This window comes from Hippopotamus amphibius, chromosome 13, assembly GCF_030028045.1.
Source record: "Hippopotamus amphibius kiboko isolate mHipAmp2 chromosome 13, mHipAmp2.hap2, whole genome shotgun sequence".
In the NCBI taxonomy this organism is placed as follows: domain Eukaryota; kingdom Metazoa; phylum Chordata; class Mammalia; order Artiodactyla; family Hippopotamidae; genus Hippopotamus; species Hippopotamus amphibius.
In genome coordinates, this window is record NC_080198.1 from 60,235,266 (window position 1) to 60,253,964 (window position 18,699).

An 18,699-nucleotide genomic window follows, 5' to 3' on the forward strand; every position below is an offset into this window, starting at 1 on the left:
CAATGACAACTCACTGAAATATTGAATCTGCATACAGATAATAATTTCTCAAAACCAAGTTTATATATCAGAAACAGAAATCAAAGGAAAGTATACATAAAAATATAGTTATGTATCATGTTTATTATTATATTTTTATTACCCGAGCCCTAGAACTTGATTTTGTCTCATCTTTGTAATTCCAAATGTAAAATTAAAGCAAATAACCTGTGTTTTTTTCCCCTAAGAATGTTTGACTAAGAATGAGACTAAGAGTAAGCCATTACTAAATTTAAATTCCCCTTTATCCTCTTAGGCGGGATCAATAGGTAAGAAGTAAGCTGGGCATGAGTACTGTAGATCAGGAAGTTCCCCCAGAGAAGACACCACATCCAGGACAGAATTTAACATGTTCTATAAACAGTACACTGGAGCCAGCCACACGTGAACTGGAGTTGTCTTAGCTATTGTCCAGAAAGCATAAGCAGGAACATAAGGAAAACACATAAGGAAAGATCCTCTTTTCACCTCTATGTTCAGAAGAGCACGTAGACATCCCCTTCCTGAGCACAGGGTACAAACATAAATGACTGTCGCCTAACCTCCCAACGTCAAAGACAATTATGCTCACTTGAAAAATGAAAAATTTTTTTTCAGCAGAAAAGTATTACTTCTCCCAAATTCTTAAATGGTTTACAATTTTATGTCCAATCAAATGTTATTATTACTACGTATGAACTACAGTAGGACCATCTGGCAGGTATATTATTTGTGGCACAAATCCCAACCTGTGTTTTAAAAAAAAAAAGCATTACATAAAAAGCTCAGTTAGATGTTAGCCAGGTTCAAAATGAAAACATATGCATGAGCCATTCAGAACTCACAAATAAATAAAAATGGAAAGGTCAGCAATGGTCTTTCTTCCTCACTGTTACCGAGCCTTTTAAATAAGCTCAGGAAATGTATGCAGGTGGTTTTTTGATTAATTTGATAGAGGTACATCCATGGAACCAATTTACAAGTGATTTGCAGGCAGGCTGGCATTACTGAAATAAACGGTGCTATTACTATGATTTATGCTACTATTCCTAACACAAATGATAAAGTGAAATTTACAGTCCTTAATTACCACCATGAAAAATTGGGAGGGAGAAAAAAAGAGTAAAGATTGGCAATTTGCAAACTTGTCAGTAAGGCAAGATACAAAAATTCATTTGCTTTACTTAAAAACAAAAAATACTACATAAATGGGCCTTACTATATTGTTATCAACCCACTGGAGAAGGGGAGGGAGTTTAAAAAAAACAAATGACCAGAATGTAACCTTGAGATGCCAGGAAGCGGGGTTCAGGAAAAAAGCTGACAAAACGTAGCTTCTATTTATTAAAAGCAGGGAGGCGACGACATACACAACACTATACATTATTTGGGCCAATCACAAGGCCCAGTCTGCTCTTCAAATCACTTCCTTTCAAATGTTTTACAGTGGGGAAAAAAAAGAAAATTAAATAAATCATATATGTAATTTTTTTTTTATAAACAACTTATGATTTATTGTGAAGTATGTCTTTTTTTTTTTTTGGCTGCCATGGGATCTTCATTGAGGCATGTTTAGTTGCAGCATGAGGGCTTCTTACTTGCGGCATGCATGTGGGATCTAGCTCCCCGACCAGGGTTCGAACCCAGGCCTCCTGCATTGGGAGCACGGAGTCTTGCCCACTGGACCACCAAGAAAGTCCCTGTGAAGTATGTCAATTTCTACATTGTTCTGGGCAAGTCTTTGGCATTTGGAACCATCCAGATTGAACATTTCAATCACAGACTGCTTGGCATCGCACCAATACAACTTGTCAGTTAAGTAATCAATTGTTATTCCACTGGGCCAGACCAGATCGGAGCTAGCTATGACCAGGCGGCCAATGCCTTGAAGGGAAGAACTTTCAATTCGTGGATTAATCCCCATATCAGTCCAGAATAATCTCTTGGCCGTTGGATGGACAGCTATTCCTCGCGGCTGAGAGATGTCCTCCTTAATGATTATTTCACGATACTTCCCATTTAAATCACTCCCTTCAATGACGAATTTCCCTCTGTCTGTCCAATAGAATTTACGGCCAATCCAGTCTACCACCAGACCTTCTGGCACACCTTCTGCTTCTTCAATGAGCCTTTCTCGCTGGGAACCGTCTATATTAGCTCTCTCTATCCACTTCAGGGCTGTATGGGCAAAGTATATCTTATTTTCCACAGGGTCATGATCTAGGGCAAAAACCATTCCTATTTGCTGGCTGAGCAGGATTCCATAATCTGTTCCATCAAAGTGCATGTGTCGAATATCTCGAGAATTGGCAAACAGCAAAAACAGCGGTGGTCCTGAAGCTGTACAGCTCTTTTTGTCCAGTTGTAGGTCATACCCAGGAAAGCAGCCACATTCCCAGGATACTGGGCTGAGAGGGATGCAGAGCTGGCTACATCCACCATTATCAGGTGATGAACAGCCACTACACATTTTTCCATCTGTCTCAAGCACTGAGCCTTCAGGACAGAAACATATGGGACCGTCTGATGTCAGAACACAGTCATGACTGCATTCAGACACATTGCTTGGGCAGGAAATTAATTGGTGACACCATTTCCCATCAGGCAGCAGAACAAATCCTACAGGGCACGTACAATAATAGGATCCGGGGGTGTTCTCACACCCAAGAGTACAGCCATGGTTCCAAAAGGCACACTCGTTGACATCTTCACAGTTCTTTCCATCTTGGCTTAAAGCGTATCCCTCTGCACATGTGCACACCTGGGACTTCGGCCCTTGCCCACATATGCTGCCTCTGCAGTTACCTTTCCTCAGTTTGCAGAGTTTCTGATCAGATGCCCAAGCATCACCCTCTGCCTTGGGTTGTACGAGTGGATGCACTACTTTCATTCCACCAGGTGGTACAAATGATGGATTGAAGTTAATTTTAACCATATCCTTCCCAGTGTGCTTGTTAGCTATCCAAATTGTCTTCTTTTTCCATGTTGAATAGAAGATACGATCACCAAAAAGGGACATTGCAAACAAATTGTGCCGTGTGAGATCTTTGCTAAAATGGACAGACCCTCCATCATAGTCACAGGAACAAATATGAGAATTGCTTCCTTCTCTATGGTACATATATGTAATTTTTAACTAAATGTTTTTCTTTTGTCCCATTCATATCCCAATAGCACTGAGAGTCTGTTAGGATACTCAAAGATGTTTACAGAGACACTGCTATTCACAGAACTCTAACAAAGCTATACAGAGGAACCTATTCTGAGAGGTATGGCTCAAGCACTGCAGTCGTCAAGAGGTTGGAGATTATGTGAATGCCTAGTTTCCTGGGCCCACGGCCCTTTCCTCTCTCTGTCTTCCATAACTTTGTACTTTAACAGTCCAGCTAGGCTTTATTTCCAATACTCACTCCCTCATGTGACTGAGCTACTATCAGGAGATGCCTAAGGTTCTAATGGACCTTCTAATCACTATCTGCTAAGGTTGGTTCAATATATAGTAATTCCCTTCAGTGGTCATTCATACCACCTCACAGACCGCTGCATAGCAAAACTCTGCAAAGTTAGAAGGTATGGCAACTGATTGTATATAACAGGCAAGAGAGACGGAACAATCGACGATGGGAGAAGTTTCTTGTCTGCTTGATTTAGAAAATAATGGTGCAACTTTAGACAGAGGTACACAACCAAAACCTGGGAATCGATAAGTTAGCTTCAGTAATGCTAAGTTTGAATTGCTCTCAGGACACCCAGATGCAGATATGCAGTAAACATTACTAGGAATGTAGGACTAATGCACTGGAGAAAACTGAGACCCAGATATATAGATGCTGGAGAAATCTGAATAGAAATTAAGGCTGAAGGCATGGAAGAGGATCAGATGGTCACAATGAGGATGTAAGAACAAGAGACCTAACAGCAGAAACAGAGAGGACATATTTGGAGAGGCAGGAGAAAAGAAAATAATGAGATCAGAAAGGTCTAATCGGAGAACTAAGAGGAATCTGAAAAGAATCTCAAAAAGAAAGAAATGATCATTAATATCACGTGCTACATAGAAATCAGGAAGTATGAGAAAATTCCATTAAAATCTGTGGACCAAGATAACTTCAATAGACAAAAACCAAAATACTAGACTCTGAGAAATAAACACATTTAAGAAAAAGGAGCTGCAAGTGTAGAGTTCTCCTATTAGAAGTCAAACAGGAAAAGATTTAACACTATGGAGACGAATTAGGAGAAAGCTCTTTATATAGTAGATATAAAGCATATATGTGTCTTATTGATTTCTGATTTCCTGCCACCTCTTAAAAATTTCTTCTTTCATCACTGGGATATTATAGTGTATGAAAAAAGCCTTCAGATAAGTCTCTTATGGAGTTTATCACTTTTGTATGTGAGACCTCAGTGATCATGATGGATTATTTTATCCTTGCCTTATTCCCAGAAAGCCTAAAAGCATTTGGGCATTCTACAACCAAGCACTTTCTCCATTTCTACTTCCCATCAACTCAGGCTTCCTTCCCACTCTATAAATCTTCTTTTTTTTAAAACATCATTTTCTCCATTTCAATAATCTTCCTCCTGAGATTTTAAATTATAATATAATTTTCACATCTTCTTTAATAATCTCCTTACTTCAGATTCATAAATTTCACACTTCTCCCTCAGGAATTTTCCACACCTCCATTCAACTATATTTGGATAGTATCTCTTTTTCATAAGTATTTTCTAAGTCATATTTTCATCACCATACTTGAAAAGCATCACATGGAATTTGCAATGCTCTGTTTCTTCTAATTTATATTTCTTTTAATATTTTCATCAATAGTTAATATTAGCTCCCATTTGAAGGCTTACGCTATGTAGTAAACATTTAATACAGTACCTGACATTCACTGTCTCATTTTGTCATCCCCAAAAACCTTTGAAATTATTGTTTTTATTCTCATCAATTCACAGATAAAGGAAACTGAGAGTCAGAAAGGTTAGGTCACTCATCCAAAGTCACACAGCAAGTAAGCAACAGAGCTGGCTGGAGTTTGTACCCCTGTCCGTTTGACTCCAATGTTTACCTTGTAAAAAATTCTATCTCAATCCTTTTAGTCTTACTTTACATGAATATCAATTGTCAATTAATGCATTTGCATTATTGGAACACTGCACAAAACAAGTTCTCATTAGTGAAAGCAGGCCTCTGCCAATTCTGATTCATCCTAACTCAAATTACTCAAAAGGACAGATTTCAAGAATTGTTTTGTTCCTTCTTCTATCCTCTCTTCACACTTTATCAAGCAGTATCCTGTCTTGCAAGAGACCCAGGTTGTTTTAATGGGTCTTTCCCTCTGTCACTCCCCCTTGTTTTTTCCTCTATCTTAATTATTCTGAATTCTTCTTTATTGATAGAGAGTATAAACGTCCATAAGATCACCAAAATTTCAAATTACTCTTTAATTTTCATTAACATTATGATACCCACATCTACTAGAGTTGAATTTAGTACATATATTCTTTTTTTATCAGATGTAGTATATATTATGTATTTATAAGTATATATACACACATTTAATGGTACTAAGTTAGCAGTATATCTTTATATTAGGTAGCTTTATATTATGTAGCTTAGTGTGAATATGTTAAACTTTTATTTTTATTATATTCTATATATTTATATGCACATATATATGTAATTTAATGGTATTAAACCAGCAGCATATTTTATATTAAGCGGTTCTCAAACTATACATAGATTAGTTTTTTAAAACATTCTTTTATAACTTTTCTCTCCTTTCCACTTTCACAATTGGAATGCTAACTACATTCATATCTTCTCAAACACATTAAAGATCAAAAAGCACCATTACATTTAAAAGAAAAGAGAAGATGCCATACCTCTATCTATGTGATACTTTCTTTAGAACTTCACTGTTCAATACGATAGCCATTAGCTACATCTAGCAATTTAAACTTAAATTTGAATTAATTAAAATTAAATAAAGGTTAAAATTTAGGTTCTCAGTTGCAATAGCTACCATTTGGGGCAGAGCATATGCAGAACATCTTCCAACATTACAAAGATTTCTATTGGACAGTGCCGATCTAAGAAAATTCAATAGGTAAGTCAATCTAATGTCTTGCTATTTCTCTTAAGATTATGCCCCGCCATGAATGAATAAAGAAAATGTGGCGCATACATACAGTGAAATACTATTCGGACTTCTGAAAAGAAGGAAATTCTGCAATATATGACAACATGGATGAATCTTGAGGACATCATGCTAAGTGAAATAATAAGCCAGTCACAGAAAGACAAATGTGGTATCTAAAATAGTCAACTTCATAGAATCAAAGAGTAAAATCCAGGAGCTGGGGGCCTGGGAAATGGGGAATTACTAATCAATAAGCATGAAGTTTCAGTTTAGCAAAATGAATAAGCTCTAGGGGTCTGCTGTACAACACTATACCTATAGTCAACAATAACATATTATACACTTAAAAACTTAAGAGGGTAGATCTCACGTTTTTTGTTCTTACCACAATAAAATAATTTTTTTATAAAAAACATAGGGCTATATATTGGGCATTGTTCTGAGGAAAACAATGACATAATAAATTATTCTTTACCATTAAAAAAAAAGATTATTATCTTCTTTCCTACCTTTTTTTTTAAATTGCTAACCCTTAGTTTTTATAAAATTTTCTACTCACTACCACTTTTAAATAACAGCCTTGGAAATATTTTACAATATAAGATCAATAATGTAAATGTTCTCCAATCCAAAGGCTTCCATGACTTTTTCTTAAACAAAATAGCCAATAGATCTTGAACCACTTTTTATTTCCCCTTGCTCCAAAATTTAAATAACAAAACAAAGTAATCAGGCCTTCCTAATAGAGTGAGCAATTCTTGGTAAACTCTAGTGATAAGATCACTGTCCATGTAGCGGGTGTGGTCCTTTGCTAAGAACTTTGTTTCTAGAGTTGGAAAAGAACTTCTCAATAGTGTGTTATACTTTTCATAGACAGGTCATTATTTCAGCTCCTAAGTCCTATATTTCTACCACTGTCAGCAATTTTACAACAGACTTCTGTTTTTTTCCTTGCTTCCCTACTTTCTGAGAAGTTTCAAACCGAAAGAATACACATGTGAAAAGCTGACAAAAGTTAGGGTTGTAATCTACAGTCATGGACCACACAGAGAATAACTGGCCAACATATACATCAAACCTCTAACCTTGGTCTTCTTAGCACACATCTTTGACTGAGATAGAAAGTTTATGTCTAAATGTATTTCTATTAAAAAAAGAGATACATCCTCTACTGTCTTGTCTTAATGATTAAAAAGAACTACCAAAACACACACCAAGTATTTTAAATATGAAAGCTAGAAAAGGCAGCTAAAACTCTTGAAAGCAGTTGCCCACGGAACAAGACTGGAGTGAGGAATAATGGCTCAAAGGCATATTGTATTCAGTCCTATAAGCCTTCCAGTAGATTTTTAAACCATGTGCATTTTAAAAATAATTTTTTTAAAATGATAAAATTGCTTTTTAAAAAATCTAGGGAAACAACCTAATTGTCCACCAATTGAGGAACATATCAATTTTATAGATTAGAATAAAATGTGTGAACAAGTGCAAAATACATGAATTTGGAAAATATTTGCTTTTGCCATATTTTTATATACATATTAAAAATATATTTTATATAACATATTCATTATAGATATATATTTATTATATATATTTATTTATTATGGATATATATAAGAATATATATATGTCCTTGATTCTATTTACAAAAATATGTTAATTAATGGCTCTTTCCAATGTATTAAGAAGAATACACCATTTTGTAAACTTAAAATATTTAAAAAACAGTTTTTATGCATACACACACATTTAAAAAAGCAAGAAAACACTACAGAAATGATACAGACCAACTTTAGAATAGTGAAAGTTGGAAAAACTGGAAAAGGGGGAATGAGCAAAGGAGAGAAGGAAGGGTAAGGGATAAGAGATGGGTGCTGGCTGTGTCTATAAGGATTTATTTTTTAATATCTGTCAAATCTAGGTGGAGAATGGGAAATCTCAGTGGTGGGTGTCATTTTCAGTACTTATCAGTTATTTTGAAGTTTTCTCACTTTTTAAAAAAATTTCTCCTTCCTCATTGTTGAAAGTGACCTCAGTTTATACAGGGTTTTGCAGCTAATTACACAGTATTCTCTGCTGCTCTTTTAGAGAACTGAGTAGACACTTTAACCCTAGAAGAGTAGTTATCATTATTAAATCCAATGTGCAAAAGCACACATAAAACAAGCCATATTAATGATCCACCCATAAACCAGCCACACCTGTGACACATCAAATATATATGTATATTAGCCTCAGGCACTTCAAGCCCTACTCAAGCCCTGGAACTCTCTTATTTGCTTCCTTTTCCTTGAACTTTGAGAAGAAAATAAAGGTTAAACATCAAGTATATAAACATTCAAATCTCCAAAATCATTTCAACCCGCATTTTAAAATACAGTCATTGTAAAACAGAGGTCGATCTGACTGAGTAAAGACTTGTGGTACTCACTGTGAACGCATCACCGTTGGAGAGCAGTAAGACCAGGTGCTGTCCAGGCCTAAGTGAACAAAAAGAGAATCATAATGATAGACTTTAGGCTGATAGTTCGGGCATTTATAAATTAAAATGTCAACCAATTTTAATTTTTATCTAATCTTATTTGTGATTTTCCAGTAGCTCATTCTCAGAACACTGCAGGCTACTTTACAGAATGAAGTGACAGTGGGACCCAGAACACTTACTTTTACACAGTTTAAAGGAAGAGGTTCCTCTTTCTCCATTTGTGTAGGTTATATAAAGTTCTTCAATTTTTAAAAAATCTACAATTAAAGGTATGCTAAACATTGTTCATAACTCTAAACTTCATCTAAATGTCAGCTTTATTTCTATCAATAGGAGAAATTGTCAGATAAAAGAACATTAATTTCAGAATCAGTTACTTAGATTCCTGTTAATAATGTTTAGCATGCTGTTCACAGTATACTAAATCATTCTGCTCACAAAACAGTCAGAGATGGCAAAGTATCAGCATGAATCCAGCTTCAGTTGATTTACTGCCTTTCACACAAGAGAAGTATGCATTTCAACCAAAGTCTGAATTACGTACATACTTGCCAAATGTCACATTTACAAGGTCAAAAACTAAACTGCCTCATTAAAAATGTTAAGAAATGAACATCTTAGAAGTATCTCTTAATAATTCAGGTTCCTGGAACTTCCCTGGTGGTGCTGTGGTTAAGAATCCGCCTGCCAATGCAGGGAACACGGGTTCGATCCCTGGTCCGGGAAGATCCCACACGCCTCGGAGCAACTAAGCCTGTGCGCCACAACCACTGAACCTGTGCTCTAAAGCCCGTGATCCACAACTACTGAGCCCACGTGCCACAACTACGGAAGCCCACACACCCACAGCCCATAATCCACAACAAGAGAAGCCACCGCACTGAGAAGCCCGCGCACCATAACGAAGAGTAGCCCTCTCTCACTGCAACTAGAGAAAGCCTGTGTAACAACAAAGACCCATTGTAGCCAAAAACATAAAAAAAAATAAATTTAAAAAAATTCAGGTCCCAACAATGATGTCTTTAAAATCAGAAATTAAAATTAAGTTAGTAGCATTCAAAGTTGCAACATAAGCAAATTAAATTGAAGAATTTTAATACTTAATTTCTTTAAATTTTATTATTTATCATACTTGTTCACTTGTAATAATGGACAAAATAATGACACTCAATTTAGCACTATTTGATCTACATGTTTAAGATCTTGTAGTGATGTACTATTTATATTTTTAAAAAATCATTTATAGTGCCTGGTGAAAATAATAAAGAATATATTTTTTGAAAACAATTGTATATGCTTTCTACATTTCTCCATCACTTCAGTGACACACTTAGAAATGTCTAAGGCATATTCATACATTTTAGGAAAAATTACAAAAGTATATCTTAATTTTTTTCTTTTTTCATTTAAAAAAAATTGAATTTATTTAAACTAAAAAGGAAAAACCAGTTCATCCATTTCTCCCATTCCATCTAACCCCCACCTCTGGAGACCACCAATCTGTTTTCTGTATCTATAAGCTTAGATTACCTATCTCTCTCTCCATCTTTCTATCAATATAGATAGATAATTTTAGATTCCACATATGAGAGAGATCAAGTCTCAAGAGAGACTTGTCTTTCTCTGCCTTATTTCACTTAGTATAATGTCCTCAAGGTCCATCCATCTTGTTGCAAGTGGCAAGATTTCATTTTTTATGGCTAAATAATATTCCATTGTAGATATATACCACATTTTCTTTCATCCATCAATGAACACTTAGATCGTTTCCATATCTTGGCTCTATAAATAATGCTACAATGAACATGGGGAAATATGAATATATGCATGTGCATATATTTTTTTCAAATTAGTGTTTTCATTTTCTTCAGATAAATACCCAGAAGTGGAATTGCTGGGTCATATAGTAGTTCTATTTTTAATTTTTTGAGGAACCTTCATACTGTTTTCCATAGGAGCTGCACTAATTTACATTCCCACCAACAGTATGCAAAGGTTCCCTTTTCTCCACATCCTGTCAACGCTTGTTCTTTCTAGCCTTTTTCATAACAGTCATTCTAACAAATACGATGTAATTCCTCATTGGGTTCCCAGCATGCCTTTGACAATGTAAACTAATCAATCCAGAGCCATGCCTCCTCTATCTGCTCATACCACCCAGGTGGCAGTATTCCTCTGCCTTATTATCCCAAGGCCAGGTAGCAGGTAACTAGGGACCACCCTCAGAGCTTACAGCCTTCCAAAATTTTTCAAACAAGCCAAACCTGACCTATTTACAATGCCCTGACTTGCCTTCCTCTCAGAAAACCCAAGCCTACATGCTCCCCTCACCTCTGCCCCTTCTGGCTCCTGACCCACACTAGTGCTTTCCCATGTTGCTCGTCATGGTATGCCATGACCTATGAGTATAATAAACTTTGTTCTTCTGAGCTTCTCCTGAGTCTTCTCTCATGGCTGTATCTGAATGATCATCACATGAAAGAACACAGAACATGATGTTTATGTTTTACTTGTTTTCCTGTTTTATACATGCAGCACTAATGCTAACTGTCCATCAGTATCTATTCTCTTTTGCTACTTTTTAATAACAGATACTATTGGGTTTGGCTGGCCTGTGACTGCCTGGCTAGAGGTGATGTTTCCCAGCCTCCCTTGCAGCTAGATGTGGCCCTGTGATTAGGTTTTTGCCCAGCTTATCACATAAATGAGAAATAGACTTCTTTTTGTTCATCTAAAAGGCAAAACTGGGAACAGCATCTAGCAAGTATACAGAAGTGAGTTTCAATTAACTATGGAAAATGACTTTCTAACAATGGCATTCTTTAGAGGCTGCTGCCCTTCCAACACTATATGTTCTTTTCCATCAAAGGCTGGATAACAACATTTGCTCCAACAACATGATGGAAGGAGAGATTCCTAAACTGAATAAAACTTTGGAATATGTGGCCCTTAAAATTCCTTCCAGCCCTAACATTCTACAATTCTATGCCAGATAGGAAAAGAAAAGTTGGGACAAGGGAGAGAAAGTAGGAGGCAGGACAAAAGAGCCAGAGACAATGAGGCAAAGAAAAGGAAGGGGTAAGGAAAAGGCAACTTTTAGAACCAAGGAATAGATTACTAGGAAATACATCTGAGTAACTAGAAAAAAATTTCTTTAATTACCATTTTTATATAATACCAAGTTTCACATATCCCTACCCTTTTTTAAAAACAGAAATAACTACAAAATCTTTCAAACAAATATATCTGAAAATCTAGAGGGTAAGCTCTAGATTCAGAATATAGAAAAAAATTATGTCCCATGGTTTTGAGATTAATTTTATTGGAATCAAAGATTCCTCTTATTCATTATAGCAGCAGTTTTAGATGGTTGGATTGATTCATGTTATAATCATGGAGTAATTTACTATCCTAATTTATAACATGACGTCTGTTGACATTTCCCTTACTTATATTTATATCTGCACTTCACGGATTCTGTCACTTTACAGACATCTTAGTTAATAGCTCCCTCCAAGTTATTAATAAGTTTAATTAAAGCAAATAAAGTAAAGGACTCTGTCATGCTCATCCTTGCACTGTCTCTAGAGCCTAACACAATGCCATTATTATAAGCATGGCTCAGAAACACTTCTGTGCAAGGATGGTTTATGAGGCCCCACCCTGTTGCTGCCAATGCTCTGGGCACTGGAAGCAATGCAGTACGGCGGTTAAGACTGCAGGCTTCCAGGTCAGATGAGTCTGTGCTTGAACGCCTGCTCTGACATTTAGTGTACCTCAGCTTCTTATACCTCACCTGTAAAATGAACAAAATAGTAATACTTCCTTCCCAGGTGAAGACACTAAGGTAATATGTACAGTATGCTTAGCAGAGCCTGGCATATCATAACTCCTCAGTAAATGTTATCTATAAGTCAATCACATAGTACCTATAAAATTATGTCAATAATACAACCATTCATGTTACAACCTATGTACTGTAATTCATTGAGTAAATGTTCCATGAGGAAAGAACTTTTTGCCATTTTTTTTCATTACTCTATCTCTAGTGCCTAAAACAATGCCTGGAACATATTAAGTACTAGGAAAAAAGATGTTTTAAATAAATAAGTCAGTAATCAAGACATATTTTTACATTAAAATAATTTCATTTTCTTTATTACAGACATTCATCTCAAGAATTATAGACTACATGGATGAATGCACTATTAAGATTAAATGAAGCAGGACTTCTAACGTATCAAGATAATCTAGTTCCTTCCAAGATCTTGCCTTAGAAAGACAATATAGGCAATAAGTACTTACAGTAAAATGCCTGCCTTTCTATAATCTAAAGAATAAAATCTTCAAAGTGGCAATAAATGTGGTGAGTTAATGAAGCATATCTTTAAGACATTCAGAGAAGTCTTAACACATAAGAACTTGAACACCCAGAATGATAAATTCTTGATTTTCTTATTAATCTTGGGACTACAAAAGACAAATTCTTTTATCAGAAGAAATTAAAATGTTAATAATTTCAATCTTATCTCCCAACAACATACTTTAGTAGTTCCTGATATATGGCAAAATAGCTTACGCACATTTGTTTTTCCATTCAGTACACCAGAAAATTTGCCAAAAGGTAGGGTTCCAGGTGGAACAAAAGAAAGAAAACATGAAGAATTTGAATAACCCATAGGATTTATATTTAAGAACTATATAATGACTGTGCTGGGGATGTGGAGATAAAATGGACACCAAACACCTCTCTCTGCCAGATTTCCTTTCTCTCTTTTACTCGGAACCCTCATTACCTTTGAAGAACTGCTCCTCACCCTTCAAGCTATGTGGTTCTTCCCCGGCTGGCAATGATAGTATCATAGCCTCCTTACACTGAAGTGGGAAGAAGAAATCTGTTTCCCTTAAGGTGGCTAAGTTAGGACTGCTGCAAATTTTCAAGGGCCTGTGTCCCTTCCCTCACCACCACCTCATAAAGGAAGTGCCTCTCTACAGGAGGAAAGAACAACACGGATGCACATAGATGTGGAAGGGATTTAGAGATGAATTGGGGGGTGGGGGGAGGTAGGCAGGACATGCAGGTGTGAGAAGATAAAAGAGCAAGAGAGAAATACTCGTTGACATCACTCTAATCTTCGGATTGAGGTAAACTGAAGCAGGCCAGCTAGTTCACCTCATCTTCTGAAGTATCTAAGCCAACAATTCTTTCTTTCTGTTCAAATTTCCTTAAGTTGTATTTCTTTTAAATAAAAGAATTCTGAAGAATACAGGAGACTTTCAATTTTACTTAGTCACAGAATATCTAGAGGCACAGTATCAATTTATGAATCAAAATATTTAAAGTTTTATAAATATTCAAGATTTTCAACTTTGGGCACTATTTTTTTGTTTTCTGTTCTTAATGTTTTATGCATTTATATGATTAAAATTACAACATATCTGGGTTTTACCCGTTGAAACTATTCTCCTTGTTCAGATGTGACTATCCACACAATAAAAGTGAAGAAAATAACTGATTCATTTTGAAGAAATTATTTTAGCAACCCAAGGTAATATAATTATTAAGTTATCGACAGAAGCAGCACAGGGATTAAAGAGCATAGACTTTAAAAATCAGACTTCTTGGATTCAAATTTAGACTCTGTTACTTACTAGCTGTGAAACCTTGGTCAAGTTACTCAACAGAGACATGTTTCCTCACCTGTAAAACGGATTATAGTATGGCTAAAGAATTTAACATGCGAAAAGTGCTTAGAATAGCATTTGATACAATGTAAGCATTGTGTAAGCTAATGTAAGCCTTAGTCATTATTGTTGCTGTTATTATCTAAAACAACTGATGCTCAACTGACGCTTAGCAGATCTTAGGTTTCACCAGCATGACTTGGCAAAAACAATACAGTGCTTTAAAATGCCTCATTGATTGGCTTATTTCATTGTCTCACACTTTGCTTCAATGAAAAAGATGAGGATCAGAACTGTCCCATGGATGCACAAAAGTTGAAGGGTACCCATCCAAACTGAGGAAGCATTTTAGCAATGCTAATAACGCCAAAGCCAAGAATAGCATAGTGGTTCCCTCTGCCACTTACCCTTTTTCCTCTAACAGAAAGGAATGCAATGGAAAGCAAATTATCTGACTGGGAGCTTGGGACTCAAAAGAACTTAATGCTGATTGCTTCTGCTTGTTTTCTATGACAATATTATAATATGCTCAAAAAAATGTCGCACTGTGATTCTAGAGACCTCATGCTCAAATATGCAGAGGACCAGGCATGTACTATAACTATGAGAAGCACTCTGAGTGTAAGCAGTTCAATGCAAAACTGTAAAAACACACTGTAAGCAAAAACAAAAAACAAAAAAACAAAAACAAACAAACCAACCTGCTGGTCATATTCAGCTATTTAGATGCCTGGTTATACATCCAAAGGTGAATAGCGACTTCATCTGGGTAGTAATATTACAGTTGATTTTTATTTGTGTATGTGCCTTTTATTATTTCCTAAGTGTTTTCCGATGTATATGATTTCCTTTCATCATCAAAGGAGAAAAGCACACAAAATATGTGATTTTTTTCAAAATTATAGGTTCAGTGACACAGCTGCACCTAACTGAATTTGCTTATTTGTTACATCTAAGAAAATCACAAAACAAGCCTTGTGATAAGAGGACAGAAATGAATAAGCACTTTAACGAATAACTTTTACCGAAAGGAAGAGCGAGAGATCTGTGGATAAGGTTAATTTGAGGAGGGGAAGTACATCCTTAGATGACTGGCTGTCACAGAGAAAAGTCCAGTATAGCATTTTCACCAGGCAGAATGTGAAGAGATTCAAATAGACTGAACGTTTTAAGTGCTTTTTAAGTGTGGTAAAATTGTATTTAACAATCCAGAATGACTATCTAAAGAATTCTTTCTTTCTTTAACGTTATAGCCATGCAATGCATCTCTAAACCATACTCCTCGACTGAGCATCTTTACAGATATCAATATCACAGTAAGGGCCAGAAGAATCCATACACCCTTGTCTGGACTTTGTGTAGAAATGGGTGATGCAACGGACGGAGTTAAATAGATGGCTTTAAATTTTTAAAGTTTAAAGTTTAAAACAAATGCTTTGGAACTCAGAACTCATCTCATTGGGGAATTACCTTCTAAACATTGTTTTGCTTGTTAACTCAAAGACAAAGTCTATAAAGTGTAAGGGGTGTGTGTGTGTGTGTGTGTGTGTGTGTGTGTGTGTGTAGAACTTAGTGGAGTTGAATTAGAGTCATAAATATCCTAAAAAAAAATTGGGTATCATAACTACACTAGAAGCTCTCTATAATTTTGAGACCTGTGAGACTAGTTACATGAACAAACACCAATCATGATGAATTTAAACCAGGAAGTGGGTCAGCCTTAAGGAAATATCATAATCTTAATCACCTGTGTTATTATGCATTTCAGCGGAAATGCACAGTCTACCAACTTTAATGCTTCTAACTTTGCGTAATGTCTACAATAATAAATATGGGTGGGACTCATGCATATTCTGCAAACCAAATAGAATGTTTGAGAGTTTAATGATTTTTTAAAACCATTTGGAAATTTAGCCTAAAGCAGCGAGCAGCTTGTGTGTATTAGAAGAGAACTTATGGGCAGAGTTCTAACTCCAGGTACTGTTCAGTCTTGCTGTTCAAAAAAAAAAAAAATGATTCAACAACTGCAAATAAAAAACAATCATTATATTGAGAAATTTAATCCACAAAGAGTCAAGAAAGTAAACATTTGTAAAGAGTCACATTCTGAAGAATGCAAATCTGGTACCTTATAAAATTAAAGTTTTATATTCAACATTACTGCAAACTATTTTAGAAAACTCAGTGTAACATTCTCAGGACCTTGTGAATATTAAAAGTTACTTTATACATTGTCCATACAAAATATTGTTTCAATTGTTTCCCAAAGTGATTTCATTGAAACACTAATTCTGCAGAATTTCTATAGATAGTAGGTATGAAATGTAGGAGGCAGCTTAGAATAGTAGTTGACTTCAAATTGTGCCTAAGCCACTTATGTGATCGCGGACAAATTTCTCAAATGCTTTACACTTTGGTTTCCTAACCTGTCAAATGGAGGTAAAAATGGTATCTATGTCCTACAACTAATGTATGAAGTTTTTGGAATAGTGTCTGGCACATAGTAAGTACTCAACAATGACAGTTGCCATTGTTGTTATTAGTATTACTGAACAGTGGAAAATATCTTTATGTATGTTGGGTTAATAACATGAAACAGATTTCTTTTCTGAAGGATTTGGGAATTACTAACTAATACGCTAATATTCATAGTGACTCTCCAAGGGATAAATAGAGTTTGCAGTCTTTTCCAAACATTTTCACTGGAACCTCTTTTTTCTCCCTCAGCATATTTTTCAACATTAATGTCAATGAACAGACTTGACGGATGTAAATAAATAAAAAGAGAATTTCAAAAAAAAATTTTTTAAAAGATAATTCAAACAAATTCATCTACTGTAATCAATCTAGTAAGGAATTTTAAAAATTCTAGTTCTAAAATCAGACAACCTGGCCTTTTGAGTACCAGCTCCATTACTTATTCACTGAGTGATCACAGGCAAGATGAACTTCTCTGAGCCTCTGCTTCCTCATTTGTAAAATGATGACAGTAACCATACCTATCTCACAGGACTGCAGTGAGGATTAAATGGAACAATACTTATAAAATGCTTGAAATTCTGCTCAGGGCATCCTGTGCATTGGAATGTCTCCATTCTTTTACCTCCACCCCAATAAGACTATGACCTTCTGATGCCACACAGACTTGAAGAGCAAGAGAATTCAGATGTCTCCAAATATTTCTGGTTAAGGACACATTATTGCTAGTATAAGATTTTCCTGAGTGATGACATAAATCCCAACCATAAAAGGCCATGGCATAATAAATCATCCACCTTCTTAGAGGCTTCATGACTGAGCCCTGCTGGGACTGTGTCATTACCAAGACTTTTGGGGGCCAAAGGAAGCTGCTCAGAGAGATCCTGTATCTTCTGCTCTGCATGTGCTTGCTTCTGCTAGATTTCTGTATTCTTTATTATTACAAATTGGGCAATTAATATAATTTATTATATTGGGGTTTGAGTGGCACAGAGGAGGGGAGTTCTTTCTATCTGTAGCTAAACAGAAATAGCAAAACAGTGCCTCAACATAAGCACAAAATGAATATAGATTGTTAGCTATCATTCCCATTCAGAGTTGGACCTAAGGTTTATGGGGCCAGAAGGTTAACAATTTGGAAGGACCCTGTCTGAAAAAAATTCAAAATTATGAAATCAAACTTATACATGGGACCTTAGAAGGGACCCACACAAGTAGGGGCCCTGAAACATAAGTTTCATTAGCTTTACAGTAAATCCACTCAGGGAACAGAAAATACATGTTCTTGCCTTTTAGGAGTTTTAAATATAATAAGGGAAACACATTATCTAAGAATTTAAACAGCAGTCAAAAATATTAGAGAAAATTCAATATGGGGTTACGTAAATGTCATGAAGTAGTATATAATAATTTTTTAAATGAATGGCACAGCATAAATATAAGAGTTCAAAAGATAGAGTAATCGCCATGAACTGGATTATCTTAGAAGTCTTCACAGAGGAGGTGACATTTTAGTCAGGTTGAAAGGGGGGATTTGGGTAGGCTAAAAGAAAGGAAAATTCGATGTGTTCAAAGTTTCAAATCATTGAAGTTAAAACGAGCAGACCTGCTTGGTTGAGGCAGAGGTTTCTGGAGGAACAGTAATTGAACACAGTTTGAGGAGCAGCCAATCAAAGGCCTTGAACAGCAGTCTAACAATTTTGAGCTTAACCATGCTAGCAAATGGAACTATTAATCTTCTTGAAAAAATGGAGTAACATAATCAAAGTGGTGTTTTAGGACCACAAGCCAGGTCTTTGTGTGTGAGATAAGCAGGATCAGGGAGACGCTGGGAGCAGAAACACCATCAGAAAGCATACTGTAATAGTCTAGACAGTCCTC

At 35.8% G+C, this 18,699-nt stretch overlaps 1 protein-coding gene and 1 pseudogene across 1 annotated transcript; one reads left to right on the top strand and one right to left on the bottom strand.

Moving 5' to 3' along the window:
* Nucleotides 1-1,648: 1,648 nt before the first annotated feature.
* On the bottom strand, nucleotides 1,649-3,056 carry LOC130835170 (pro-epidermal growth factor-like; the record flags this gene model as incomplete). The annotated part of the gene is made up of 1 exon (XM_057706517.1): nucleotides 1,649-3,056. A coding segment is annotated over exon 1 (1,389 nt), but the record flags the coding sequence as incomplete, so codon positions are not given.
* Nucleotides 3,057-3,638: 582 nt separating this feature from the next.
* LOC130834465 (60S ribosomal protein L7-like 1) overlaps nucleotides 3,639-18,699 on the top strand; it is a 47,632-nt pseudogene continuing 32,571 nt past the window's right edge.